At 39.3% G+C, this 25,237-nt stretch overlaps 3 protein-coding genes across 4 annotated transcripts in view; 2 read left to right on the forward strand and 1 right to left on the reverse strand.

Annotated features, from left to right (window-relative positions):
- Positions 1-1,519: 1,519 nt before the first annotated feature.
- LOC122996713 (cytochrome c oxidase assembly protein COX15 homolog) lies at positions 1,520-5,972 on the reverse strand. Of its 2 annotated transcripts, none has more exons than XM_044372312.1 (9): positions 5,755-5,972; positions 4,468-4,655; positions 4,246-4,368; positions 3,730-3,916; positions 3,379-3,546; positions 3,202-3,247; positions 2,696-2,850; positions 2,423-2,536; positions 1,520-2,329 (listed from the first exon to the last, which is right to left on the reverse strand). In XM_044372312.1, exons 1-9 carry the CDS (start codon positions 5,827-5,829, stop codon positions 2,198-2,200), a joined length of 1,188 nt encoding a protein of 395 aa, XP_044228247.1. In that variant the 5' UTR covers positions 5,830-5,972; the 3' UTR covers positions 1,520-2,197. The 2 variants fall into 2 exon arrangements, with proteins under 2 accessions (XP_044228247.1, XP_044228246.1); XM_044372311.1 differs by having other exon boundaries at positions 3,166-3,247.
- A 291-nt stretch (positions 5,973-6,263) lies between these two features.
- On the forward strand, positions 6,264-10,341 carry cutc (cutC copper transporter homolog (E. coli)). Its single transcript, XM_044372315.1, has 9 exons — positions 6,264-6,475; positions 6,613-6,691; positions 6,987-7,046; positions 7,139-7,348; positions 8,738-8,773; positions 9,040-9,173; positions 9,309-9,336; positions 9,421-9,526; positions 9,685-10,341. The coding sequence occupies exons 2-9, from the start codon at positions 6,622-6,624 to the stop codon at positions 9,794-9,796; spliced, it is 756 nt and encodes a 251-aa protein (XP_044228250.1). The 5' UTR covers positions 6,264-6,475; positions 6,613-6,621; the 3' UTR covers positions 9,797-10,341.
- A 3,149-nt stretch (positions 10,342-13,490) lies between these two features.
- abcc2 (ATP-binding cassette, sub-family C (CFTR/MRP), member 2) overlaps positions 13,491-25,237 on the forward strand; it is a 23,723-nt gene continuing 11,976 nt past the window's right edge. Inside the window, exons 1-19 of the mRNA XM_044373385.1 lie at positions 13,491-14,098; positions 15,648-15,824; positions 16,101-16,247; positions 16,343-16,483; positions 16,652-16,774; positions 16,930-16,985; positions 17,100-17,337; positions 17,485-17,669; positions 18,349-18,526; positions 19,662-19,916; positions 20,549-20,614; positions 20,920-21,057; positions 21,153-21,299; positions 21,382-21,466; positions 21,581-21,647; positions 21,743-21,869; positions 23,245-23,421; positions 24,224-24,391; positions 25,071-25,237. The exon at positions 25,071-25,237 is cut by the window's right edge and continues 17 nt beyond it. Coding sequence (XP_044229320.1) covers positions 14,054-14,098; positions 15,648-15,824; positions 16,101-16,247; positions 16,343-16,483; positions 16,652-16,774; positions 16,930-16,985; positions 17,100-17,337; positions 17,485-17,669; positions 18,349-18,526; positions 19,662-19,916; positions 20,549-20,614; positions 20,920-21,057; positions 21,153-21,299; positions 21,382-21,466; positions 21,581-21,647; positions 21,743-21,869; positions 23,245-23,421; positions 24,224-24,391; positions 25,071-25,237 — 2,687 coding nt within the window. The 5' untranslated portion in view covers positions 13,491-14,053. The remainder of the gene's footprint in view (positions 14,099-15,647; positions 15,825-16,100; positions 16,248-16,342; positions 16,484-16,651; positions 16,775-16,929; positions 16,986-17,099; positions 17,338-17,484; positions 17,670-18,348; positions 18,527-19,661; positions 19,917-20,548; positions 20,615-20,919; positions 21,058-21,152; positions 21,300-21,381; positions 21,467-21,580; positions 21,648-21,742; positions 21,870-23,244; positions 23,422-24,223; positions 24,392-25,070) is intronic.

Here is a 25,237-nt window from a genome sequence, read left to right on the forward strand (position 1 = left end):
AATCATTGTCATATATATCCGCCAGAAGGGGGACAAGTACTTTTATTTTAAAAGTATATTTTGCTGCTAATACTTATGTACTTTTACTTAAGTAGGATTTTCCATGCAGGACTTTTACTTGTAATTGAGTATTTTTACATTGCTGTATTGGTACTTTTACTTGAGTAAAGGATCTGAGTACTTTTCCCACCACTGGTAAGGGGTTACTATAAACCTTATCAAAAATGACTAATTATCTCCATATATATCTGTACATCCACACACTGAGACAGTTCTTGGTAAATAACCTTTATTGAATAAAATACGACGGCGGTGAGTTTACTTATATTTTGCCTGATTCATGACATCTTGTCCTGAATCCTTACATGTAAAAGCAATGTCAAAGTTGCCCAGCAGATGTCGCCATTTTACTGTATCAAATGCTTCGAAACAGTGAACCATTTTCAACACAATTGCTTTATATGATTCACTGCGTCAGAAAACTTTGTTTCTCAGTGCTCATGCCCTGCCCATAAAGTTGAAATGAATCTACCGCCATCTAGGGGACACAAGAGAGAAAGACATATCTGAGGTGAAGACTCAACGGACAGGAGATTCAAGCAGTCCTGTTTTACAGATGGAGGTGTTGTTTTCAATGAGGAACTGATTTCAATATCGCATGATGATGTCACTAATATCCAATTATGTATTTACAGAGATACTCCAAAGTCTGCTTGTCTGTCTGCTGTTCCCAGTCATTCACAGGTGCCTCACCCTTTGTGTATGTGTGTGTGCATGTGTAACAGAAAGAGATGTCATCCATCTTACCTATGTAAGACTCCAATGGGGAATACACCCACCTCCATTCATGGGATTCTGGTAGAATAATTCCTGGCCTTCCAAACTATTACAGTCCTAGCTGTAGGTGTCTATTGACTGTTGTACATTTTCTAGCATTCCCAGTGATGTGATATGAGGCAGTACAACGTGGCGATTGCCCTCTTGTTGATGAGCTGTTTTGACCATCCCAGCACTCCTCAATATGGGCCTGACACACTACAGATGTACTAGTCTATCAATACACATTCAAGGGGAATTTATTAGACTGCAGATTGTATTTGTGAACTTCTTGTAATCGGAAATGTCACGTGGTCGTAGCAGGTTCAACCACTTATTTAAAAAAAAAAAAAAAAAATTCAAAACCCTTGTTGCATTAAATTAGGCTCATTCAACTTCAGTAATTCAAAGAGGCGTAATATGTGTGTGTGTGTGTGTACTGTTAAAGAGAGAGACATGGTTTAATGACAGTTTTCTTTTTTACCAATAGCAATAATGTCCTCTATCATGTATCAGCACTTTTCCACTCATCCCACCTCTGATTCCTCTGAGAGCACAGTAACAGGTTGGAATAAGGCCCTAATGAAAATATGCACTTCCAAACCTGTAGTTTCTTTTTTTTCTCTGTTCTGAATTTTTTTTCTGCATTACATATTCAAAATCACATTTACTATTCAAAATTAACCCGAGTTTGAATTTTGAGGACTGTACACAATTTTCTTTATTAAAATACACCACTTTCAGTTTTACATTTCTAAAGATACAGTACAAAGCAACAATTAAGATTCTACATTTTTTAACATTATAATTTATCATCCCTATGTCAGCAAGCAATGGTTCATAACTTAAATATACATAATTACACGTTCCAAACAGCCACATCTGATTCAACTAACAGGCAGTGCGTGATAGACAAAAGGCAACAAGTGAGTAACCACTTCGTAGCCAGACTTTAATTCAAAACATCTGCTGTACCATTTAAGCTGGATAGAAGCCGAAAATTTGCTTTTTTTGTTTTTGCATGTCTTAGTTTAATTCCTTACAAAACATCCTCTGATGGCAGCACGCCAGTGACGCCACAAATGGCTCCGTCAATTCCTCATTGTCAGCCTTTATGTTTTGTAATTCTTATCCACGGCTCTCAAATAACACCCCTGCTGTAATAATTGCATGGTGAAATGTTTCAATGTCACCGCATGTGATTCCACTGCAGAACCACAGGACAGATGCTTCACCATATGCATAAAAGCCAAGTCTACATTGAAACACACCTCTTGTTTTTTTTCTCTGAATGCCTTATTTAAAAATGAACACTGCTGACTCTTAGGAGGCTTGAGGTGTGGCTAGTAGGGATTCAATTTTTCCATAAAAGAGCAGGCATTTACTTGGGCATCTTTCGGAGCTCTGCCAGGACCCAAATGGCCAGTGAGAGAAGTGCCACAGAGCCAGACTGGTGAGTGGCTGCCAGTGGAGTGGGCACATACAGTAACAGGGTGCTGATGCCAAGGGCGACCTAAAGAGCACAAACATGCAGAGTTTACTTACAATGAAGAGTAGCAGACTTGTGTTGAGTTATTTGTGCCTGGACTCTGAAATACATGCCTACCTGTCCATAGGCCATTGCTGCAAGGAGGCTGATGGCGATTTTAGCCCTCCTGGGCAGCACCATCCTCCTTGAGAAGAGATACAGGCCTGTAATTGCTGTCAAAGAGGAGATCGCCTGTGGGAAAAAAAAAAAAGACAGAGGAACATCAACAACCTTCTGTGGCCTCCTAATTCACTGTGTGGGATAGGAGGTGGAGATAAATAATGTTTTCTTTAGATTAAAATACTGACTTGTTGCCCAGAAGGTTATTTCTTTGTAGAAAATATGACATACCAAAACTCTGTGGTCGAACTGCACTGTTGTGGGGTTTTCAAAGAAGTTCTTGAGGGCAGGAGAAAAGGCCAGCAGATCATCAGGGATCCATCGATCTCCCATCTTAGGGAAGGAGTTATACACCAGCCCAGCATCCAAACCAGCAACAAAAGCACCTGCAACAAAGCATTTTAAACAATGTTACATATTTATCTGCATGTGTATTCATTACATTCACAGAAATGCTTTTGTTTCTTTATATCCCCCTCTTCTGACTATGCTTTGCAGTGCAGTGTTGTATCTTAGCTTTGAATATGAAAACTGTAAGTTGTCCAATTTCAATTTTTGATGAAGAACTTACAAGGATTGGTCAAGTCCTGCTTCCTGTAACTGAGACTTGCTGTGAAACTAAAACCACTCCTATCCTTAGCTGACTTAAAGAAGGGTATTTACACATTTATTTCACATTTAGGCACAACAACAAGCAGTACCAGAAAGAGCAGTGAGGAAGACGAGTCCACCAGTACCCTTGGCAAACCTCCTGAGCTGCATTAGACGTTTGGTCTCTGCCATCTGGAAAAAAGAGGTGCCAGGAAAAGTCATGAATAAATAAACAAAAGCTTGTGTGACACAGACCAAGGTTAGGACTCCATTCTTCAAATGGAGACAGAAATTAAAATGGGTGTTTTGCCTGTAGGCAGTACCTTGCTGACAGGCAGCATCAGAGTAAGCCCAGTCCAGAGACTGGCGCAGTAGAGTAGCAACGCAGAACCGAGGTGAGCACTCAGGCGATACTGGCTGACCCGCGGGATGTCATAGGACTCAGGCTTCTCCTCCAGACCACTTTTTACCATGTACCAACCCAGAAGGCCCTGAGAGGATACACAGAATGATTCTATATAAACAACTTTCATAATGCTAAACTTGTTAGACAAACAGTGTAGATGTCTACAACCGCTTGCCTCAAAAAAACAGCACGAACAGCGAGGTAATGATTCACTTCCTGTGCTCCTCCTGTGATCCTATTGAATCACTTAAACTGTATAATATCTCACCTGGAAGAAAACGAATCCACAAAGCCCCAGCACTTTTCCCTTCATGGAGCGAGTGAAGTACCCTTTCTTCCAGAAGTACATGGTGGGGAGGATGTACGCCAGTCCAACCAGTCGGCCCCACATACGATGACCCCACTCCATGTAGAAGATAAACTTAAACTCTGGCAGGGTCATGTCATGGTTCATTCTGAGAAAACAAAATGACACCAAAAAATGAATCTCTTGATTTTAAGGCCAAACCCATATTTTTGTTTACTACAACGTTGAGGTGTATACATTAACTGTGGATGCTGTGTTTCTTATAACTGAAAATATAGATTGTTTGTATCCAATGTGTAGAGTCACTGCTGATGTGAACAAACCTTTGGAAGCATTAGAAAACATTACAGACTTAAATTTAGTTGTTGTGTATTGTTAAGTCTGTGAATTAGACACATCAATCACTTTGAAAATGAAAACTTATGTGTTGATTTTTCGTGAAGGGGGTACCACACAACAGAAAAAAAGGCATCTTACATTTTGAATTCAGGGAACTGTTTGTATTTGGAAAACTCAGCCTCCCACTCTGCCTCTGACTGAGGGGGTTTCATCTCTCTCACCAGATGCCAGTCAACCATAGAAAGACCAGATTCTGTTAGCCTGGATTGACAAAAAAGCACATATTATTATCTTTCAACACCAACATCAAATACAAAGAAGACTGCATGCACAGAAATATCACCTTTTGAAGTAATTTACCTTGTGACACCACCCAAGACAACAGCCCCCACAACAAGCCCACTGCAGCCGAGCAACCAGCGACCTACTATGCGATTTGTGGCTGCACTGGGGACAGTAGCTGCTGCCGGGGCGGCGGAGGCTCCTGCCTCAGCTGTGATGGTGCTCTGCCCTCTCTTCACAACCCATTGTCGTAGCTGTGGACTCCGCTGATGTTGTAAAAAAAAGGAGAGAAAAGATTTTATATAAGACTTGAAGATACAACTTAAAATCGATTATTGCTAGAAGTACACTTTGTGGCCAACAGTATGTGAACACACCTCATATACTTTTAGACTAGGCCCCCTTAGTTCCAATAAAGGGATGTCTTAATGCTTCCGCATGCAATTACATTTAAGATAATAATATATTATTATATTATATTTAAGATGATAATCTATTTTAGAGAGTAGTTTGATGGAGGTCCTTTCCTATTTCAACATGACAATGCTCCCATGCACACAGATGATGTACAGTGATGGTTTTCCTAGTTTGGTGCTGCTTTGAACCATTATGCTCCAACCATTAAGCACTTTTTAATAGTTGGTTACAACTGTATCACACCCCTCTAATCATTTTATTAAACCACGAAACAAATCATGACCTAAAGACCTATTAGGTGTCCTATCCTCATGCTGATCAATTGATTTTATATATATGTAAACTTTTCAGAGTCTCAAATGAATTTTGAATAATATTGCCTCCTCAAGTTGCTTATTTGTTATTAACATGAATAGTCCCTCAATCCATTTTTTACATCCTACGTTTTATCAAGCGCTTGTGAAGCACGTTGAATTGCGTTTGATTTGTTTGAAAGGTTCTATATAAATAAAGTTGGATTGATGATAGATTGAATAATTACATATGTTTGCAATGCTCGGGTGTCCACATTCTTTTGGCCATGTAGTGTGCTTAATACATTTTATGAGCACATGATACAGAAGTTCCCGATCTTCTCTTGATGACAGTTTAAGAATTAATGCTGGTTAAAATTTGATGTCTTTGCTTGATCAAGAACTTTGCTCACTGAGGTGCTGATATAATGGGAGGTCGGTGAGTAACGTTACAACCCACAAGGTAACGTTAACCGCCCTCTGAAGATAGTTACGTCAAATAAACCTTTCACAGGCAGTGAAACAAACAGAGTCGTCTTCTACAAAACAACACATGACATATCATGTTATAAATATAGCGAATGATCGCTAACCGAGTTTGACCTTTTTCATGTTTCCTGGCTAGCTAATAATAGCAGCTTGCTAAATTACTCACACTGCTGTGTTGAAATCCTTTTCCAGCGCTTCGGCAACCGCAAAAAAACGTCGTCCGTAATGAAGAGAGTAACATCTTCGTGTTTTAGTGTATGTTGAGAGCTTGTCCTGCAGTGCTGATGTAAAGGATGAAGCTTAGGTAAACGCTGTTACCGGTTGTTACAAAACCATGTTTCCTACGGCTGCCATGCACAGTTCAACTCTGACCTCCTGACGTCACAACAAATTGACCAAGCTTTTTAAAATTAAATGTTAAATTAATTTTAATTTAATTTAATTTCACGATACTACACATAAATAACAAAAATATACTCGTAATTGAATAATACAGTTAGTAATATATCATTTTTATTGTATAGTCCGTGTATTTGGTGCATGTTTTGTATCACAGCGTATCCCGCATGGGTGGTGATTCCAAACTGCTGCCGTTCGGTGCCGTGGTTACGATTCGCGAAATTCTCGCGAGATCTAAGCTTAACCTTAACGCGAGAGTTTGTCCATCCGTCTGATCCAACCTACAGTCTATGGATCCAACCCAGCATTTACCCTGCTTTTACCCACTGTAGCGCCGTCCACCCGCCAAACCCGGTGTTTAAAATTCAACGATCCGGAAAGACAGTTATCCACGGTAGTGAGTCACCCATAATAACAAAGTACAAACTTCATGTCGGCTCCAGTCGACTAATAAGGTCCCATGAATCGATAGGAAGTGGATTTGACAGGTAGTTGTAAAAATTAACACTGGTAAGTTAACTAAATAATTGTGACCGTGTTTGCTAACAAATTCACAATGAATCTCTTCTTTCTGTCCACGTCTTTCTGTCTGTCTGTCTGTGTCTGTGTGTGTGTCCCTGTCCAGACTGTCAGTATGGCAGACGGCTTTTTAATGGAGGTGTGTGTGGACTCCGTGGAGTCTGCTGTCAATGCTGAGCGAGGAGGTTGGTAACGTTATTGTGTAGAGAACAGTGCTTCTTCTTTTCAACTCATCTACATTAAACTTATTGCTGTTACTTACTGAAGAGGTGAAATTGGCACTTGTACTTAAAATTAAGAGGGGAAAGTTGCAGTTATCAGACACATCTTCATCCTGCCTTACAGTGATTATGCTCAAGTACCTGTCTATACTGAGTGTTAAATGGACATGCAGTGTTATTTCATTTCTCAAAGGTCACAGGCCATTAATGAAACCTTTAAGTATAATCTGAGCTTTAACCTTGTCTTGTCTTCTGACAGGTGCAGGTCGGCTTGAGCTGTGTTCAAGTCTTCTGGAGGGAGGGCTCACTCCCAGTGTAGGTGAGCAAAGATCAGTTCCATACACAGCTCTTGCGGATTTGCTGAAACCACACAATCTCACACACATGCCACCATTATTTTCTCTACTACAGGTCTTCTGCAGGTAGTGAAACAGTATGTCAAAATTCCAATATACGCGATGATACGGCCTCGTAGTGGGGACTTTCTGTACTCAGACCTGGAGGTGGAGGTGATGAGGAAAGACATAGAGCTGATGAAAAGCCATGGGGCTGACGGACTGGTTCTGGGAGCCCTGACAGAGGATGGACGGGTGGATGCAGAGCTCTGCATGGAGTTACTGGGTAGTGTGTGCACATGTGTATTTGATCTGATTTATCTAAGTGTCCTGGACTAAGTGGTTTCCAGTCTATATGGGCTTACAAGACACTAAACAAAAGCAACCAAGGTGCTCATGTAACAGCTCACGATGCACAGTTCCACAAATGAAAAAAGAAAACACATCAAAAGATCTCATTAGCATAACAGAAATGTTCTGTAATCAATTATACTAGGCACTCTGCCTTAGCACCACAAACATCTCATTAAAAAGCCATTTTGATATATTACCTACTGACAACCAAAAGAAATATTTAGCTGTATAAGCATTTTTGACATTTCAGGAAAGTCACAGATGTAATTAATAACATTAACAATGTTCTGTTCAATTAGGGTGTTAATTAATGCTGTTAGTTACACCTGTGCTATGACAAGTCAGAATCTCTGCAGTAAAAAAGGTCTATATACATATTTGCCAAGGGTGAGGTATAATTTCTTAATAAAGCACACAAGTGCCTTCTTCTCTCTAAATCATATACATTATAATGTATAGTTCTGTGCAGTAGTCTTGAATTTAAATTTAATTTCTAAGCTTTGCTTTATCCCAGATATCAACCACTCCTGTTGATCTTTATAATTCATTAATAATCTTTGCTTGACTGTATATATATTACATTTCAGATTGTCCCTGAAAGTAAAATGCAAGTCAGAAAGACAAAGTATTAGAGCAACAATCCTTAAACAGAGATAATTGTATGCTCTATTGTTAATCAAAGATCTTTTTGATTAGCCTTTCCTCTGGCAGTTGAATAAGACTGTTACACAACCTCGCTATTGTACATTTCTGCTCAACTAGACATGACTTCTACGTCATATCGCCCTCAATAGCATGCTTAGCTGTAAATGTATGCATAAGCTGTCAAACTGAATGATGTTTGCCCTGTGGTTCACATCTATGTTTTTAAAATAACCGTATACTTTTTTAAGTTTTTTGTTTTGTCATAGGAGTTTGAAATATCTCTCATTACATACATAATTGAAGGAAGTAAATGCTGTTAATACAGCTAAATAATATGTAGCAGTCAGTATTTTAAAGTCTGTTTGAGGAGTGTTGCTTCACAGTGTTTGTAATGAGAAATCATTAGTCATTACGTTAGTCATACTGTGGAAATCTGTAAGTTCAAAATCACAAAAAGTCAGTCACACAAACAGACTTACTTTTTCTTATAACTGAAAATTATAAAAGGTCCTGAGGGTTCTGCAGACACTGTAGTGTTTGTGTTGGCAGCTCCACACAATACATAGTTTAGAAACAGTCAAATCGTGCAACTATTTTTTTTTTTATTTTGCAACCTTGGTTCAGTTTTGTATTGTTTGTAAGTTTATTTTTCTGATTGTCACCTTTTGTTTGCTAGCTGCTGCTCGTCCTTTGCCAGTCACCTTCCACCGAGGTAACATTTTCTCTTTTTAATAATAATAACTTTATTTATTTATTTGTATAGCATCTTTCATACAAAAAAATGCACCTCAAAGTGCTTGTGTATCACATCTAAACTTTAAGCTTTTAAAATTCTTTACAGCTGCCAGTAATAATATATTTACTAATATATATATAAAAAATATCACAACTTTTGAAATTTGTTAGAGTGCCTTCATCAGTGTTTTGAAGTATGAGCCTGAGCTTATGTTCATTAAACTAATATCGATCCCATTTCAGCTTTTGACATGGTTCATGACCCAACGATTGCTCTGGAGACTCTGGTATCATTAGGGTTCCAGCGTGTGTTGACAAGTGGCTGCGACAGCTCTGCTCTGGAGGGACTCCCTCTCATTAAACGGCTCATTGATCAAGTATGTATAAACTATATGAATGCAAACAAGTTGCCAACACATGGCATTGCTTTTTATCTATGCTGCTTAGTTGTTGTAGGTGAGCAGCTTTCTATCATTCATACATCCTAATTTCCACCTTTTCTGCCGCTCCAGGCTAAAGGCAGAATTACCATCATGCCAGGTTAGTACTTTTACTTTCTCCCTTGTGTGTAGTTTATATGTGTTTTTGTATAATCATTTGTTGATATATCATTTTTTAATACAGGAGGTGGGATCACAGAGAGAAATCTGCAGAGAATTTTAGAGGGATCGGGGGCTCAAGAGTTCCACTGCTCTGCCCGCTCCAGTAGGGATTCTGCCATGAAGTTCAGGTTTGTTCGTTCAGATTCAGCCTCAGTTAATTTAGCACAGGAGGTGGGAGTTCAACCATGTGCACATATATCAAAAGATTTTTGCAACTACTCTATAAAACATCAAAACTTCTTTATTTATTTTGTTCCTTTCTGTCCAATATTGTTTTCATGTGCAGGAACGCCTGTGTGACGATGGGAGCTGTTTTCTCAGCACCTGAGTACGGCCTGAAGGTGGCAGATGTGAGCAAAGTCCGCACTCTCAATGCAATAGCCAGAAATACCTTGTGAATGGATGTTGGACAATCACGACAGATGACAAAACAGATACCTCAAAAGTGATCACAGGTGGTTATACTGGTGTGTCATCATTTATTTTCATCAAAGCCCAAAATCAGTAGACGATTTCAGAATTGCCATAGAGAGCTGTTTTTTTTAATCACCGATCAAACAGTACTTGTGAAGTTAGAGCTCAGGGACAGTGCTGCAACCTTCTGGGTAATGCAGTCTATCCAAATGTCTCACAGCGCAGAGAGTGATTAATAATTGTCGTGTTTACTTTGTAACTTTTATGTGGCCTTAGATATAGTGTAATAAAATACACAGTAGATTATTATTTTGCGTCCCTAAAACGAAAGAAAAGAAGTGATCAGTGCTGCTTTTGTTTTCAACACAGTATGTTTTCGAGTTGCCATATAGTTGAACTATATTTATTTACAGCACTCCCCATATACATTTGAAGATAAGGCAAAGCTGTGACCTCCTGTACTTTATTTTTTATGACAGAAACAATGTGACTTGATTCAGATTTTAATTAAAATCAAAACATCTCAACACTTTGTTGCACTGTTTTATTATTAACATTCAAGAGTCAAGAGACTTTATTGCCATTTGCACAGGCACAAGGTACATGTACACTGGACGTCTGTTCATTCAGTCAGGTTTAAAAAAATAAACAAGTTCACAATAAATTAAATTAAATATGAAATAAAAAATGTGAAGATTCATGGACAGTTAATGGGCAACTGACATGGTGACTGATTAATTGTAATTTACATCTCAAAGTTCAACTCTCAATTCTGTTGTCTAGCAGTTCATTTTCAACTTTTTTGCCTTAATCATCATGGGTCATAAAAACAGTATAGATTTGTAGGCCAGTGACATGTCAGCAGTGTAACATAAGACACACTCTGAAGAGCCTGTTACCCCATATAAGCTCATATCCTGGAGTTGTTTGAAGGAGCAGGTTTACTGATTCATCTGGATGTCTAAAAAAAAACCAAGAACCATAACTTGAACTGTTGTAAAACACCTATTAAGGGTTTTACAGACCAAAGTTATCCAGTGTCATCAAAAAACCTACTGTATGTCTTAGAAAACGCCCTCATCAGCTATAATGGCATACAGCTGTATGATGTCATTCATCTATCAAGTTTTAACTGTGTATGCATGTGAGCATTGCAGTTAAATATCAATGATGAACAGTCTTTGATGGGATCGGTCACATTTGGTCAGATTATGTTTGAAACAGTTTCATTGAAAGTGACTTTAGTGACTTAACTTAAAACATGTTGCGTCTTTAAGTTATAAAGTGTCTGGTCGGTTGAGTTGAATGTTTAATACTTGAGCTGAAGTTTATGAATGTATCTAATTCACCGACATTTACAGTGCCATTTGTTATAGCAGTAACTGTATAGTACAGCAAACTGACTGAATGTACCAGTTCTACAGTATGTGCTCACATACTGTACAATGTATTTTATCACCTAGTTCTTAAATTGTCTCTGTGCACTGCCTATTCTCTATGTCCTTTTTTGTGGTTTATTTCTTTAAGGTTACTTTTGTCTCTACTGTAGCTTGTAGGAAACAGTCAAATATTTACTGTATGTGCATATCTATTTTCAAATTGCTCTTAGTTGAAGTTAAATCTACCATTTTGTAGAATACAAAATATTCTCCCCCACCCCTCCGTCATAGGTTCTCAAAGTAACTGCCTTCACTATTTCGTGATAATAGTCAGTTGGAGCTGATAAGCGCAACACATTAAGACTAAAACATGCTCAACTTAGTAAACATAGCACAAAAAGTAAGGAAATTTGTGTTTGGTAGATTATTTCTTTGTTGTAACAATGTCTTGGCAATAAATCTTATACCATTGGAAAGCCTGTTTATTTCCCTTTTAAATGGTGCCACATTTGTAAGGAACATACATTTGTGGGATGAGCAGTAGAGCTGAGTATGTGGGTTGCGCCCATGAAAAATATGCCAAATCTTCTCTGCCAATGCCAAACAGCTTGTTCTGCCATTGACTCTTGTTTGGTGTTTGGTCGATTGGATGATTGAAGTTTGAAGAAACAAGACATATTGGCAATTTAACAATTTAGTCATTTAACAAACAGGAGCCTCCATAGTGTGTGGAAGAACCATACACAGCCACAACAGCCTGGCACCTCCTCCTCATGCTGGTCACCAGCCTGGTCACACGCTGCTGTGGGATGGCATCCCATTTTTTAACCAGCATTTGTTGCTTTGTGGGATTTATCAGAGACTACCTCCAGAATTTGGGAGTGGAGAGGATGGAATGACCTGCCAGCAGTCCTGACCTCAACCCCATTGAACACTTTTGGGATCAGCTTGGGTGTGCTGTTCGTGCCAGAGTGACCAACACAACCACGTTGGCTGACTTGCGACAAATGGCACTATTTAAAAGAGAAATAAACAGGTTTTCCAACAGCATAAGATTTATTGCCAAGAAGCATTGTTACAACAAAGAAATAATCTACCAAACACAGATTTCCTTACTTTTGTACTATGTTTAGTTACAGTGCTCTTTAATTACATATGGGTTGCCCTCACGTGTCACATGGCTGTCCTTGAGGCTACACACACACACAGGGAGTGAGTCAGTTTACAGGCCCATGTGATGTTATCAAATATGTAATGATTAACCACCACACAGTCAGAATGTTATCTCTCAGGACCATCACAGTCAGTGAAAGACTTTTCACACACGTTAATGCTAATAAAGGGTTTGTTTTGCTGCTCGTACAGTAAATGAATGACTTCACTACACAGCAAGTCTGCTACTGAGGTAATGATTATTGATTATATATCATATGATTATATATTAATTTTACTTTACTATATAAAAAAGGTTTTTTTGCTCATTGACACGACCAAATAAAACATGTTTACTGAGTTTTGTATGTGTGTTTTTTTTTATAAACTGCTACACTGAGGCAAAGCACAAAGCTGAAAATATGCTGCTGGATGACACACATGTGAATCGAAATATAAACAACAATGATGACTCATTTATGAGTGTTCCTCTCCCCCGTTCAACACAGAAAGACTCTTAGATGCACAAGGGGCAGTTCTCTTTTTTTCTGTGATTTGTGTTGAACCGGTATCTGGTAGCAATTTATAGCAATTTAGTTGTATTTTTTCCAAAAAATATCCCATATTCAACATGGCACATGTTGAATATGGGCACACAAAACAGAGCTTTTGCACAGTAGCAAAAGGGTTTTGTTTTTGGGCACGTTCCCTCTGGCTGCTGAACTTCCTCTTTGTCTGACTTTCTAGAAAGCACAGAAGACAGAAGTTATTCTGTATTAAATACCACTATGACTTGAATCTCTTGTGTACAGTGTATATTTTGGTTGTGGAGTCCAGTCCTCCTGATCAGAATAGGAAGCAGAGATAAACAGAAAAGAGGGAAACAGCCAAACAGTCAACACCCTCCCTCCTTCCCCAAATTCCCACCAGTTAACAGTTATTTTAGACAAACATTCTGCACCTTTTTCAGCACTTCGCTGGCTTCAGCCCACCAGCCTCATTTGAATGCATGGCTGCCTAAAATTAATATGATGTGACTTGAGTTCCGAAAATGGGTCTGTGTAGGTCAGCGAGAGTGAAGGCATGCAGCAAAAGAGAAGTGGAAACACAACAGGAAAAGGGGTCCAATTTGCCCACTCCCTCCCCTTGAGAAGAAGAAAGGAGCAAAGGAATACTTATGCAACTCCTGTCTCTCTCAATCTTTTTCTCTTTCCTGCAATCGTCTGCCTGAAATGTTGAACTTTAGACATGTGAGCGCTGTGTCTGTGCACTGATGTAACCTGAATCCTCTCAATGACTCTCACTACAGCAGAGGAGTTTTCTCATTTACCCAACAGCAGGACTTCATGTGTGCTTGTAAACATCAAACAAGTCACTGAGGACTATTGTAACCCTGAAGATTTTTTAAAAAAAGAAAGCGATCAAGACTCAAGTTAGCCATTAACCTGTCTGCTCTTCACAGTAATTCAGTACGTCTCTGGCAACCAATGTTTTTTGTCTGCTTAGGGAGGTCGCAAATCTTGCTTTCTGCTTAAAACCCTCATGGCTCAAAGTCCCTCAGAGTCACATCCTGCAATTGTCTCCGGAGTGTGGGTAGACCGGGGGTGAGAGTAGAATTTTTTGAGTCGACCTGGACGGCAGCAGAGCTGAGGGTGAGACTTGTCTGGTTGTCTTGTCGTCTAAGGGCAACTGAAGCCTTCAGTGTGGACCATGTGTGCCGCAGCTCTGGAGGAGTACTGTGGGTCCATCTTCTGGGTGAGTTGAACAGCCAGGCTTAATGTCGCTGAAAGAGGCCACAGTGGGGTTGAGGAAAATAGCCTGTTGGCCCTGCAGTGGATCAATTGACACTTTATAGTCTCAAACACTGAAAAGCTTCTGATGCACATATATGTTCAATAGCTAAACCATACAGTAAATTATACTTAAATACTTAAATGCAAATGGAGAACTCCAGATGGTGGACACAATCATAGTAACAACTGTATTATATCATGCAATCACATGCAGTATCTATTGTCACATGTTGATTAAAATTTGTTGTAATTTTTTAGGTTAAAGTTTGTGGTATTCTTTTCTGGATTGCTTTATATTATAACTTTTTTTGTTATTTTGTATTATGTTGTTGCAATATAGTAATTATATTACAACATCTGATACAAATTAAAGAAAAAAAAAGAACCTTATAAGCTTCTTCACAAAAGTTTTTGTATTGCGGGGCTTCTATATTGGATTGTGTTGTTTTGCACACATGGTCATGTTACTGTGTCAGTCACCCCCACAGTATGTGATAGATGAATATGAAGGACCTATTTTAGCTCTTTAAGTAATTAAAAAAAAAAAAAATACAACTAAGACAGTTAAGAAAAATCTTGTAATAGGTTGTTTGATTATACTTTGATCTGAAAGCATTACATAGTTTTTTTCACCCCTGTACACAGTGAACACGTGACTGGGCAATAATGACTCTTAGGTAAGACATGACTCGGCAAGTCTGACAACTGCAGCACATGTAATATCTTACATTATTATGATTATAAGAAACAATTGAAACGGATGAAAAGTTTTGGATGAAATTAATTTTCAATTGAAAGAAATGTAAACTTTAGTCTATAGACTTTAGTTTGTAGGTAAAACAGATTTTATTTTCCTCATGGGGAAATTTATCAAAGAATCCATTTAGCTGATAAGAGTGAAATACCTTGATTTAAATAAACACCTGCACATGCAGTCCAGAAAACAGAAGCACATGCACACATCTCTCCAGACTGTACTGTTAGACCCTATATTTTCTCCTGAGCTTAAGAGTGAAGACTGTGAACTTGATCTAGGCTTCTCCTAATAACACGTTGCTCACACAGCAGATACAAATAACTTCAAGTGCTTGAAACACTAAGAAATGCTTTTACAGCCCCTCAAAAACTTTGAAACACCACAATTTCTGCACTGTGTCAGGGTCTTTTGTTCATATAACACATGAAAACCCTCAGTGTTCTGCTCCTTTCACTCCAAATTCATGTCACTCCATTAACAGCCAACTCTCCATCACTCTCTTCTCCGGAAGTGCACATGACACATGCTGCTGTGCGTACAGCGGTGAGCAGGGATTTAGGATTTAATCACATGTGAGTCACTGTTGATTAAATATCTAATCAGGGAGGAGTAAGCTGTCCCTGTAGTGTAATATAGTGTGAGCTCCTGGGGTACAGGGATGGGAGTGTGTTTGCGTTCACTTTTCCCTGAGATTAGGAGAGCAGCATGGACCTTATAATGAATCAAATCCTTATATGTATGTTTTTTTCTTCAGAATGATTCATATCTGAATAGAGAGGACCCAGACCTCCCACTATGTGTGGAGCAGACGGTGCTGGTCTGGATCCCTCTGGGGTTCCTGTGGCTCTGTGCCCCGTGGCACCTGGTGGCTCTCTGCCGGAGGACACACATGAACACAAAACACCTGTCCAAGCTCTACTTCATCAAACAGGTGATACACTCAGCAAGAAAAATAAATAATCACACTGTTTCAGTCCAGATGTGATGCTTAGGGAGAAGAATATGAGGCTGGTTTTAATGGCAGTCACACCAGCAACAAATAACTCATGATTAAAGAATCTTGATCAAAGGTGTCAAAGAAAATGTTATAAACAATTGCTCATTGTTAACTATTGATTCACCATAATTAGTTAATTTCCTGTATCAGAAGATTGATTTGACTTTGTATGATTTACTCACCAGTCTTGTCTGTCTTTCTTCCCCTCAGCTTGTTGTGTCTTTATTGCTCCTGACTGCCATAGCAGCCCTGGCACTCACATTAGGAGAGGATTACGGTCCGAGCAAAGACCCACCTTCAACAGTGAAAAATCCTAGTGTGTACCTCGCAAACCCTGTCCTGTATGCTGTGTCGTGGGTAAATATCGAAGGTTTTGTATAGTTCTATTCACTCTGGTCTTCAACATGAAAGGATTTCATTTGTTTTATCTTCTTACATTTCTTCTTTGTCAGATCTTGCTGTTGCTTTGCCAGGAAGGAGTGAGACGGAGGGAAGGAGCAGTAGACTCTGCCACTCTCTTCCTCTTCTGGCTTCTCCTGGTCCTGTGCGACATTTTCCCTTTCCAGACCCTGCTACGAGAGGCACTCAGGCTGGTATGAGCAGAGGCATTAGATCAAATGATGAGTGAGGAGTTTTAACTATGAGAAAACCGATTATTCTGACAGCATGGATTCAGCTCACCATGTTTATCAGTAATGCACCATTCACTGTTACATCTCCCTCACCCTTAAACACTTCTTAAACTCATCTTTGACCATTAGGGAGAGATCGATGATGTCCCTCGATTCTGCCTTTTCTACATTTCCTTTGGGCTGGAATTGATTGCACTTATTCTCTCTGCTCTGGCTGATATCTCTCCAGAAGATGAAGAACTTGTAAAAAAGGTACCTAAGCACCCAGAGGGAGGCATTTTTGTTTTGTTTTATCTTTGTTTTGAAAAAGAAGTATAATAATGCAACAAATATGATACATTCTGTGTCTTGAGTTATTCAGTCTGAACCATCTGTGTACTGTTTGTTTTTTATTGTTTTTCCTACAGAATCCTGAGATGGGTGCAGCATTTTTGAGTAGAATCACTTTCAACTGGTTTAACAGGTAAATTAAAAGTTATTATAGTTAAAAATCCTAGCAAACACTTACACATATACACCAAGACCGCCAAGGTGTGCTTAACGTCACTTTTCTTGATGCCACTCCTACTCTCGCTAGTATGGTGGTGAAAGGCTACAAGCGGCCCCTGGTTCAGGAAGACATGTGGGAACTGAACGAGGCAGACAGCACTGGTTACATCAGCCAACGCTTCCAGTATTTCATGGAGTCTAATTTGGGTGCTGCTCGCACCCGGTTCCAAAACAAGAAAAACTGTGAGAAAGCCCAGGAGGAGGCCCTTCAAAATGGCTTCTCCAGCGGTCTGAGGAAAGGCGTCAGTCAGGATGTGCTGATGATGGTGAGTGTGAAGACAAAAAAACAGTACAGTACAGTACATTGTTCTGTACTCCAAATGGATTTTCTTTAGTAGCACTATTGATTCTCTGCCAGGTGCCCAAGATTCATTGTTCTTCAAGATTAATGCTCAAACAATATTTTTCTTTAGGAGGAAAGGGGAAAGGAAGAAGACAAAAAAGAGAAGAAAAAGAACAAAAAGAAAGAGGAAGAGAACTATCCCAATTCATGGCTGATATCCACCATTTACCAGACTTTTAAAGGGATTCTGATTGAGTCCGCCTTCTTCAAACTTCTGCAGGACCTGCTGGCTTTTGTCAGTCCTCAACTCCTAAAGTGAGTCAAGTTATGAATAAAATCCTCTTTAAGGCATCAGCATATTTTCACTGATTTTCTGTAGGTGTCTTGTAAGGAACTAATTTGCCTTGCAGATACATTTAGATCTTTTTTTAATGATTGTGGTTTTAAATTATTTTATTGTTCCTTATAAAAAACTTAGAACACAAACCCTGAACTTTTCAACTCACTCTGCATCTCTGTCAACAAAATAACACTTACTGTTTACTGCTGGTTGCTGCTTCACTCTGTCAGCATTCTCTGTGATCATTAACTCAAAGTCAACACATTCGTAGCTTTATACAATAGGATGGTGAACTGTTGGCAAAAGCAGAAAAGGCCACAGAAACCTACAATTGAGCATCATTTCTCACCTCATCCATTAAGCACAAGATACATCTGATTGTCATCTTAAAGCTTTAAATGCATGCCATGGCCTTGTGAATGCTCCAGCCCTTTAGCTTGAATATGCACTACTCATTGAGAAGCTGAAACATCAGTTGATAACAACAGTGGCTGACATGGGAGGGGAAATAGGTTGGGAAGAAGAAAAGCGATGAAAAAAGGATATAAATACATTACATGATTGTCAAATCAAATGTTATTTTTTGTTATTTATCTTTTACTATTAAATATTACTTTTGAGCTGCAACATAAACTACCGTTTTTCTTTTCCTAGATTGATGATCTCCTTCACTCAGGACAAATCCAGATATACCTGGGAAGGTTATCTGTATGCAGTGCTGCTGTTAGTGGTGGCCCTTCTGCAGTCACTGTTCCTGCAGCAGTACTTCCAGCGCTGCTTTGTTCTGGGGATGAAAGTTCGCACTGCCATCATGGCTGCAGTGTACAAAAAGGTGAAGACAGGAGTGACACCAAACCAAAATGATCTTACTTTACCTCAGAGAGTGTTGTAAAAAACGTGGCATTTCACATCATGAGAAATAAATGACCACCTGCAGTTTTCAACACCCTCCTCAGAGACTTGTCAGCTGCATGTGTTGTCCCCCTGGCCTGGTGGGTGTCAGGAGGGGTGTGTACATGCACCCTGCAGCTTTATGTAAAAACACTAGCACTTTATGTATCTTAAGATCGATTAACAAGCCAAAACAAACCCCTTTTACGTGTCTCATTAGCATTTCTATTGTACTGTGTATTCTACCTTACTCATTAGCAACAGATCCGCTAACCTAGCATCACAGTGTATAGCTAAACATCTCTATTTCGACACATTACTGCAAAACCACTCAACTCTAACGTTGCACGTCATCACAAATGATTCACAACACTCTTATCCCTTATATTGGGGTACATGCATGTGATTTTGAGGAATTTTAACCCATGTTATGTAAAAACAAAGTAAAGTACAATGAAATTTGATATTTAATCACTATTTGATACAATAAAATAAAATAAAATATAGGGGTGTTCATTTTTAACACATTTAACTTGTTATCTTTGCAATGAACTGTACCATAGTTCCAATGACTTTTTTAACATCTTTTTATGCCATTTTAATATTCCTGTACATACATTTTTAACCCTTTACACTGCATATTTTATGTCTGGTATACACAACATTTTTAACCCTTTACACATGAGTGAAAAAAAACACTTTCATCTGCACATGAGATGATCACACGATTGTCACTGAATAAAGGGATATTTCCTGGCTTGCATCCAAGTGCAATTTCCTGAGCTATTCAATGTCTCGTATGGGTGTGGATACAATAATAACTGCACCTTTGATGTTTTCAAAATGTTTTACAGATTGCATCAGAGTCAGAATCACTTTTTCCAAAAGGGACCTGATCAATAGCCATGCATCTAAGAACCCCCTGCTGCTCTTTTCTTATAAAGAACATGAATTTTAAGAAAAATAATTTGTGTTTTGTTGGCTGTGTACCTTTTATCATTTAAAATAATTGCAACTCCCCAAAACTTTCCTTCTCCCTCTTTAACCCCTGCCCCTTCTTTATTACATTTCTCAAGGCACTGGTGGTGTCTAATGACACTCGTAAAGAGTCAACAGTTGGGGAAACAGTGAATCTGATGTCAGCAGACGCCCAGCGTTTCAACGATGTGACAAACTTCATCCACCTGCTGTGGTCCTGCCCTCTTCAGATCGGCCTGTCCATTGTTTTCCTGTGGCTGGAGTTAGGACCCTCTGTGTTGGCAGGACTGGCGGTCATGGTGCTAATGGTGCCAATCAATGGACTGCTAGCCACCAAGGCCAGAAAAATCCAGGTCAGCAGAAATACACACACATACAGGATAGTTTTAACATCTTATCTTTATAGGTTAGTGTATTGTATATATTCATTTATATTAATTCATTTTCGGTCACTATGAATATGGTGTGAAAAGTAACACAATACACCAGGACACATACAATTACCAGTTACAACAACTCCACATGACTGTGCTTTATAACATGTTTCCAGTCTTTGTTTATAATCATCACTGGTAGAAACTTTTAATTGATCCTATGAGTTATGAGCCCAAACAGTTTCTGTGATTCTATCGGACTGATGCTGACTATTTGAAGACAGAAAATTGTTGCCATAGAAACAAAAACAAAATTTCTCAGTGAGATCAAAATTGATTGGACATTTTGAAAGCTCAAAAAAATCAAAAAATAAATAAAACAACCAATTTCCAATGATTAAACCACACTCACACATGGAGGTGTAAAACACAAACAGGAACATACAGACAAGAGCTTTTTGTCTAAGAATAAGCAACAGATAAATAAATAATAAAACATTCATCATTTGGGAATGATGCCACATTATGCAAGATAACTGTTTAGTTCTGTACTCCCAGTTTTTTTGGATTCATGGATCCAATTCATGCTGATTTACATTATCTTCTTCCAGATCGAGAATATGAAGTTCAAAGACAAGAGATTGAAAATCATGAATGAAATACTCAATGGGATCAAGGTAAGTACCTTTATTCAAAAAATACAGAGTTAATAGCCCACCATCAGTGGTAATGGGTATAGGCTGACCACCTCTGCCTAAAAACTAGTTCAGCCAGATTGGTGGAGGTTGGGGACTCTAAGTGAAGCCTTCCTCAGATGAAAGACTTTTGTGCCTCAGGAAAAAGCTGAAATGTCCTTCTATTGTACTACAAGCACCACCTGTGGTTTACTGGCATCATAAGGGTATGAATGCTATCCTCTGTTCTCCCACCCTTTCCCTGTGTCCTCCGCACTGCTCCCTCTTCCTCCTTCACCTCCCACCAGATTCTGAAGCTGTATGCATGGGAGCCATCTTTCCAGGCGCAGGTGGAAGGCATTAGGGGACAAGAACTGAAGGTCATGAGGAAGTTTGCCTACCTAACGTCCGTCTCCACCTTCATTTTCAGTTGTGCCCCCGCTCTGGTGAGTCCTGTCAGTGAGCCTCACAAAAAGACGACAAGCAGCAGGTCATGGATGCCCTTTGTAAAAGTCCTTTTCTAACATTGTCCTTTTCCCAGGTGTCTCTGGCCACATTTGCTGTGTTTGTAGGGGTGAGCTCAGACAATGTGTTGACTGCTGAGAAAGCTTTCACTTCCATCTCACTCTTCAACATCCTCCGATTTCCCCTGGCCATGCTGCCCATGCTTATTGCTGCTATGGTGCAAGTAAGGACACAACAAAACATTGTACATGAAGACATACTGAGCCACTAAATTAGCCCAATGACCATGTTCTATTACACTTTAGACAACAGTGTCCAGGAAGCGCCTAGAGAAGTTCCTGGGAGGTGAAGATCTTGAAAGTGGCACTGTGCGCCATGACCCCAGTTTCAGTAGGTTCACTATCATTATTTACACCTGTTCCTCTGCTGAACAGTGAAACTTATTTACCAGTGGGATCTTTTGTTCGTTGTTACATGTACTATCCATCTGTTTTCATCTGTTAGACTCTGCTGTTAGCATATGTGATGGTTCCTTTGCTTGGGAACGAGATGCAGAGCCTCTGCTTAAAAAGTATGTTTTTGGCGTCACACACAATATTACACATCCTAATTGTCTCTGCTCTATTTCACTATATTGAACATATTTATTGTGTGTGTATTTTCCAGTGTGTCTTTGGACATTAAGCCAGGTCGGTTGATAGCAGTAGTGGGAGCTGTAGGCTCAGGGAAGTCCTCTCTGATGTCAGCCCTCCTGGGAGAGATGCACAGCACTAAAGGCTTTATCAACATCCAGGTGATACTTTATCTGTCTTTATATCTGTCTCATAATACCAATGTGTTAAGCCAAGGACATGCAATGTGCACAATGTGCAAGTTCTGTTATGTGTAAATGACTCAATTCTATCCATTTTGAGTACACAAAGCACCCCAAAACAATGGAGTTTATTAAGATGGTTGTTCCACTGGAAAAATTGAATATTTCACTCACAAAAAAGTGGTGAGAGGGTACTCTGTCTTTCATCGTGTAATATATGTTATATGTTCTGTTTGTCTGTTAAGCTTTTAAATACATAGAGAACCAGGCAAGGCTTTCTTTTGTTATAATTGCAAGCCCTTTAATTCTTTATCCACTTGACTAATTATGTCCATTTTACTTCAGCAGTGTTAACTACTGAACTATGAAGGTTTCATTCAAAATAAAGCAGTTTAGTTCAGTATAGAGACTGATACAGTCTGGAAATATACTGCACAAAATACAAGGCACTCTTGGATGGAGGATAACTGATGATAACAGGTGGACAGCTCTAAGTACGTCACCTGGCATTAGAATGTGTCTCCACGTGTGTCTAAAGTGACCACTTGTGATTGGATCTCACTTCCTTGCTCTACATGCAAAGCAGCAATGCACTTCCCGTGCCTAGTCTGCTGGGCATTAAAAGAAGAAGAAGAAGTTTGCAAAGAGCTTCGTGTGCGAGCAAAATCAAAAGTCTTCGGCCCAAATGGAAATTAGACAGCGTGTTTCACGTGTACTCCATCCATGAGAATCCATTTTGTTGTGGCTTCTTCTTGTTGTTTTGCACTTCAATATGATGCAGCCCATCAGTTGAGTAGGCAGTCCTTCAGTGTGGCCCAGGACACATTTGCATATACACAGCTAAAAGAATGTGGCCATATGCGGCCCAGACCACTTCCAAATGTGGTCTGAGTGACTGGATCTCAATGCATCCTCAATGCATCTTGGATGCATTCACACCTGTACTTAGAGCTGTCCACTTGTGATCAAATCACCCAAGACGTATTTTAATGCCAGGTGTGAATAGGGCCACAAGAGACAGTTAAATCTAAATGTACCTGTTCTTCACAGAAGCACAGTACAAAGCCTTTATTCCACTCACTTACTCAAAGAGCAGGTTGTTGCATTTTGAACAGAGAATTGCTTGAACCTTTTTTGCTTCCCAATAAAAGCCAAAACTGAAGGCTACTGGAGCATTGTTAGTTCTTCAAACTGTGAACAATGCAGTTGAATAAGGCTTTAGAACCTTTTTCTATGGAGAGAGATTTTTTTTCCTCTTTAAAACAGTGTAGTGTTTAGTATAAATGAAAACCTGTATGAATACAGCCTTTTGTTGCTCGAAGGAGTGTCTGACTCTTAATATCTATATTTTCAGGGTTCTATTGCAATTGTACCACAGCAAGCCTGGATCCAAAATGCCACTCTGAGGGATAATATCTTGTTTGGCTCTCCTCATGAGGAAAAGAGGTTTCAGGAGGTGATACAGTCCTGCGCACTGGTCCCTGACCTGGAGCTGCTGCCTGGGGGTGACCTCACGGAGATTGGAGAGAAAGTAAGACCAGCGGTCAAGGATATGTGGGTGTAAAGGTTCAAGAATTCAAGGATTAGTCATGGGAGTTGTTGCTGTGTGTGGCATATTCTGTGTAATTCTTTGTAAACACATTTTGGATGTTCAGTGAGAACACAAACACAATGATTAACCATAACTGAACAATTGTCTCTGTTGTTCAATTATCAAAGCACAGAAAACCAGGGTCCGATAATGCCCCTCATTTTAAACATGATACTAGTGTTGTGTGATATTAGTTGTTGGTCAGATCGCCCTTCCTCACCACCGTTCTTGCATCTTTTAGCCAATTCACTCCAAATATATAAACATAATACACATCACAATATTTTTCCTACTGTCATAGCAGACATTGGCTTACTTTTTTCTAAGTATGCTGACACTTAAAACTTGCTCACAACATGTCTGGTTTTGATTTGTCAAGGTTCTTGTGCTGGTAGGAAGCTTCACCAACTGAGGCTTATCAGCTGTCAGGCAGCATTAGAAGAGACGTATTGTCCCAAAATGAAATCCCAGAGACAAATAATTTGAAATCATGGATAACATACTGTAGCTCCTTGCATTTTTAAGAGAAGCTCTTTAAACTTAATATTGTCTTGTGCTGTTTCTCTGCTCGCCTCTCCTCTCCTCTCCTCTCCTCTCCTCTCTTCTCCTCTCCTCTCCTCTCCTCTCCTCTCCTCTCCTCTCCTCTCCTCTCCTCTCCTCTCCTCTCCTCTCTTCTCCTCTCCTCTCCTCTCCTCTCCTCTCCTCTCCTCTCCTCTCCTCTCCTCTCCTCTACTCTCCTCAGGGCATCAACCTCTCAGGGGGTCAGAAGCAACGTGTGAGCTTGGCCAGGGCAGCTTACAGTCAGGCTGATATTTATCTGCTAGATGACCCCTTGTCTGCTGTTGACTCACATGTTGGAAAGCATCTTTTTGATAAAGTGATCGGACCCAATGGAATACTCAAACACAAGGTTTGTGCTGAGCCAACCTTGAAGTGTTGATCAGTATTAATGTTTCACCTCAAAAGATCTATCATTTGAAAATGTTTTTGCAACTAAACTTGCTTATCAATTAATCTGCCGATTAGTTTCTTGATTAATCAGTTGGTCTATAAAATGTTTATACTTAAAAGTTATAATTTATCAAAGTCACAGGTGATGTCTTCAGATTTCTTGTTTTGGCTAACCAACAGTTCAAAACCCAAAGACAATCAGTTTATTATAATGTATGATGAAGAAAAGCATTAAATCAGCATATTTTAGAAGTTGAAAACAACAAACTGAGGCATTTTTTCCTCATTTTTTCCTCAAAAAATGACTAAAACAATTATTCGGTTATCAAAAAAGTTTTCTGTCCATTGACTAATCAATTAATTGCCTAATCGTTGCAGCTCTAATATGGCATAATATTGGTAGCATTTTACAGATTTAGTTCTTAACTTTTTTTCTCCTAAATTAGAATATGTCAAATGCATTTTGATAGTGAACACCTCATATGAAAAATAAATTATGTAAACTACTAAAATTGTGGATTTACAGTCATCCCGCATGGCCTGCTGATATACATACAGTACAGCATATCTTCTCTCTTTTTGTCATCAGAGCAGAATCATTGTCACAGCTGAAGCCCCATGTGTCTTTGTTTGTACAGACTCGCATCCTGGTGACTCATGGAGTGAGCTTCCTGCCTCATGTAGATGAAATTGTGGTCTTGGCGAATGGAATGGTTTCTGAGGTTGGATCCTACAACAGCCTTCGTGCCAGCAGAGGAGCTTTTTCTGAGTTTCTAGACACATATGCCAATGAGCAAACCAATCA

This window comes from Thunnus albacares, chromosome 14 (genome assembly GCF_914725855.1).
Source record: "Thunnus albacares chromosome 14, fThuAlb1.1, whole genome shotgun sequence".
Lineage (NCBI taxonomy): Eukaryota > Metazoa > Chordata > Actinopteri > Scombriformes > Scombridae > Thunnus > Thunnus albacares.

Coding starts and splice junctions, on each gene's coding strand:
- cutc (XM_044372315.1), top strand. CDS start 6,622: ATGGCAGACGGCTTTTTAATGGAGGTGTGTGTGGACTCCGTGGAGTCT. Junction 8,774..9,039: donor GCCAGTCACCTTCCACCGAG/GTAACATTTTCT, acceptor ATCCCATTTCAG/CTTTTGACATGGTTCATGAC. Junction 9,527..9,684: donor GATTCTGCCATGAAGTTCAG/GTTTGTTCGTTC, acceptor TTTCATGTGCAG/GAACGCCTGTGTGACGATGG.
- LOC122996713 (XM_044372311.1), bottom strand. CDS start 5,829: ATGTTACTCTCTTCATTACGGACGACGTTTTTTTGCGGTTGCCGAAGC. Junction 4,656..5,754: donor AAGGATTTCAACACAGCAGT/GTGAGTAATTTA, acceptor TTACAACATCAG/CGGAGTCCACAGCTACGACA. Junction 3,917..4,245: donor CAGTTCCCTGAATTCAAAAT/GTAAGATGCCTT, acceptor TTGTTTTCTCAG/AATGAACCATGACATGACCC.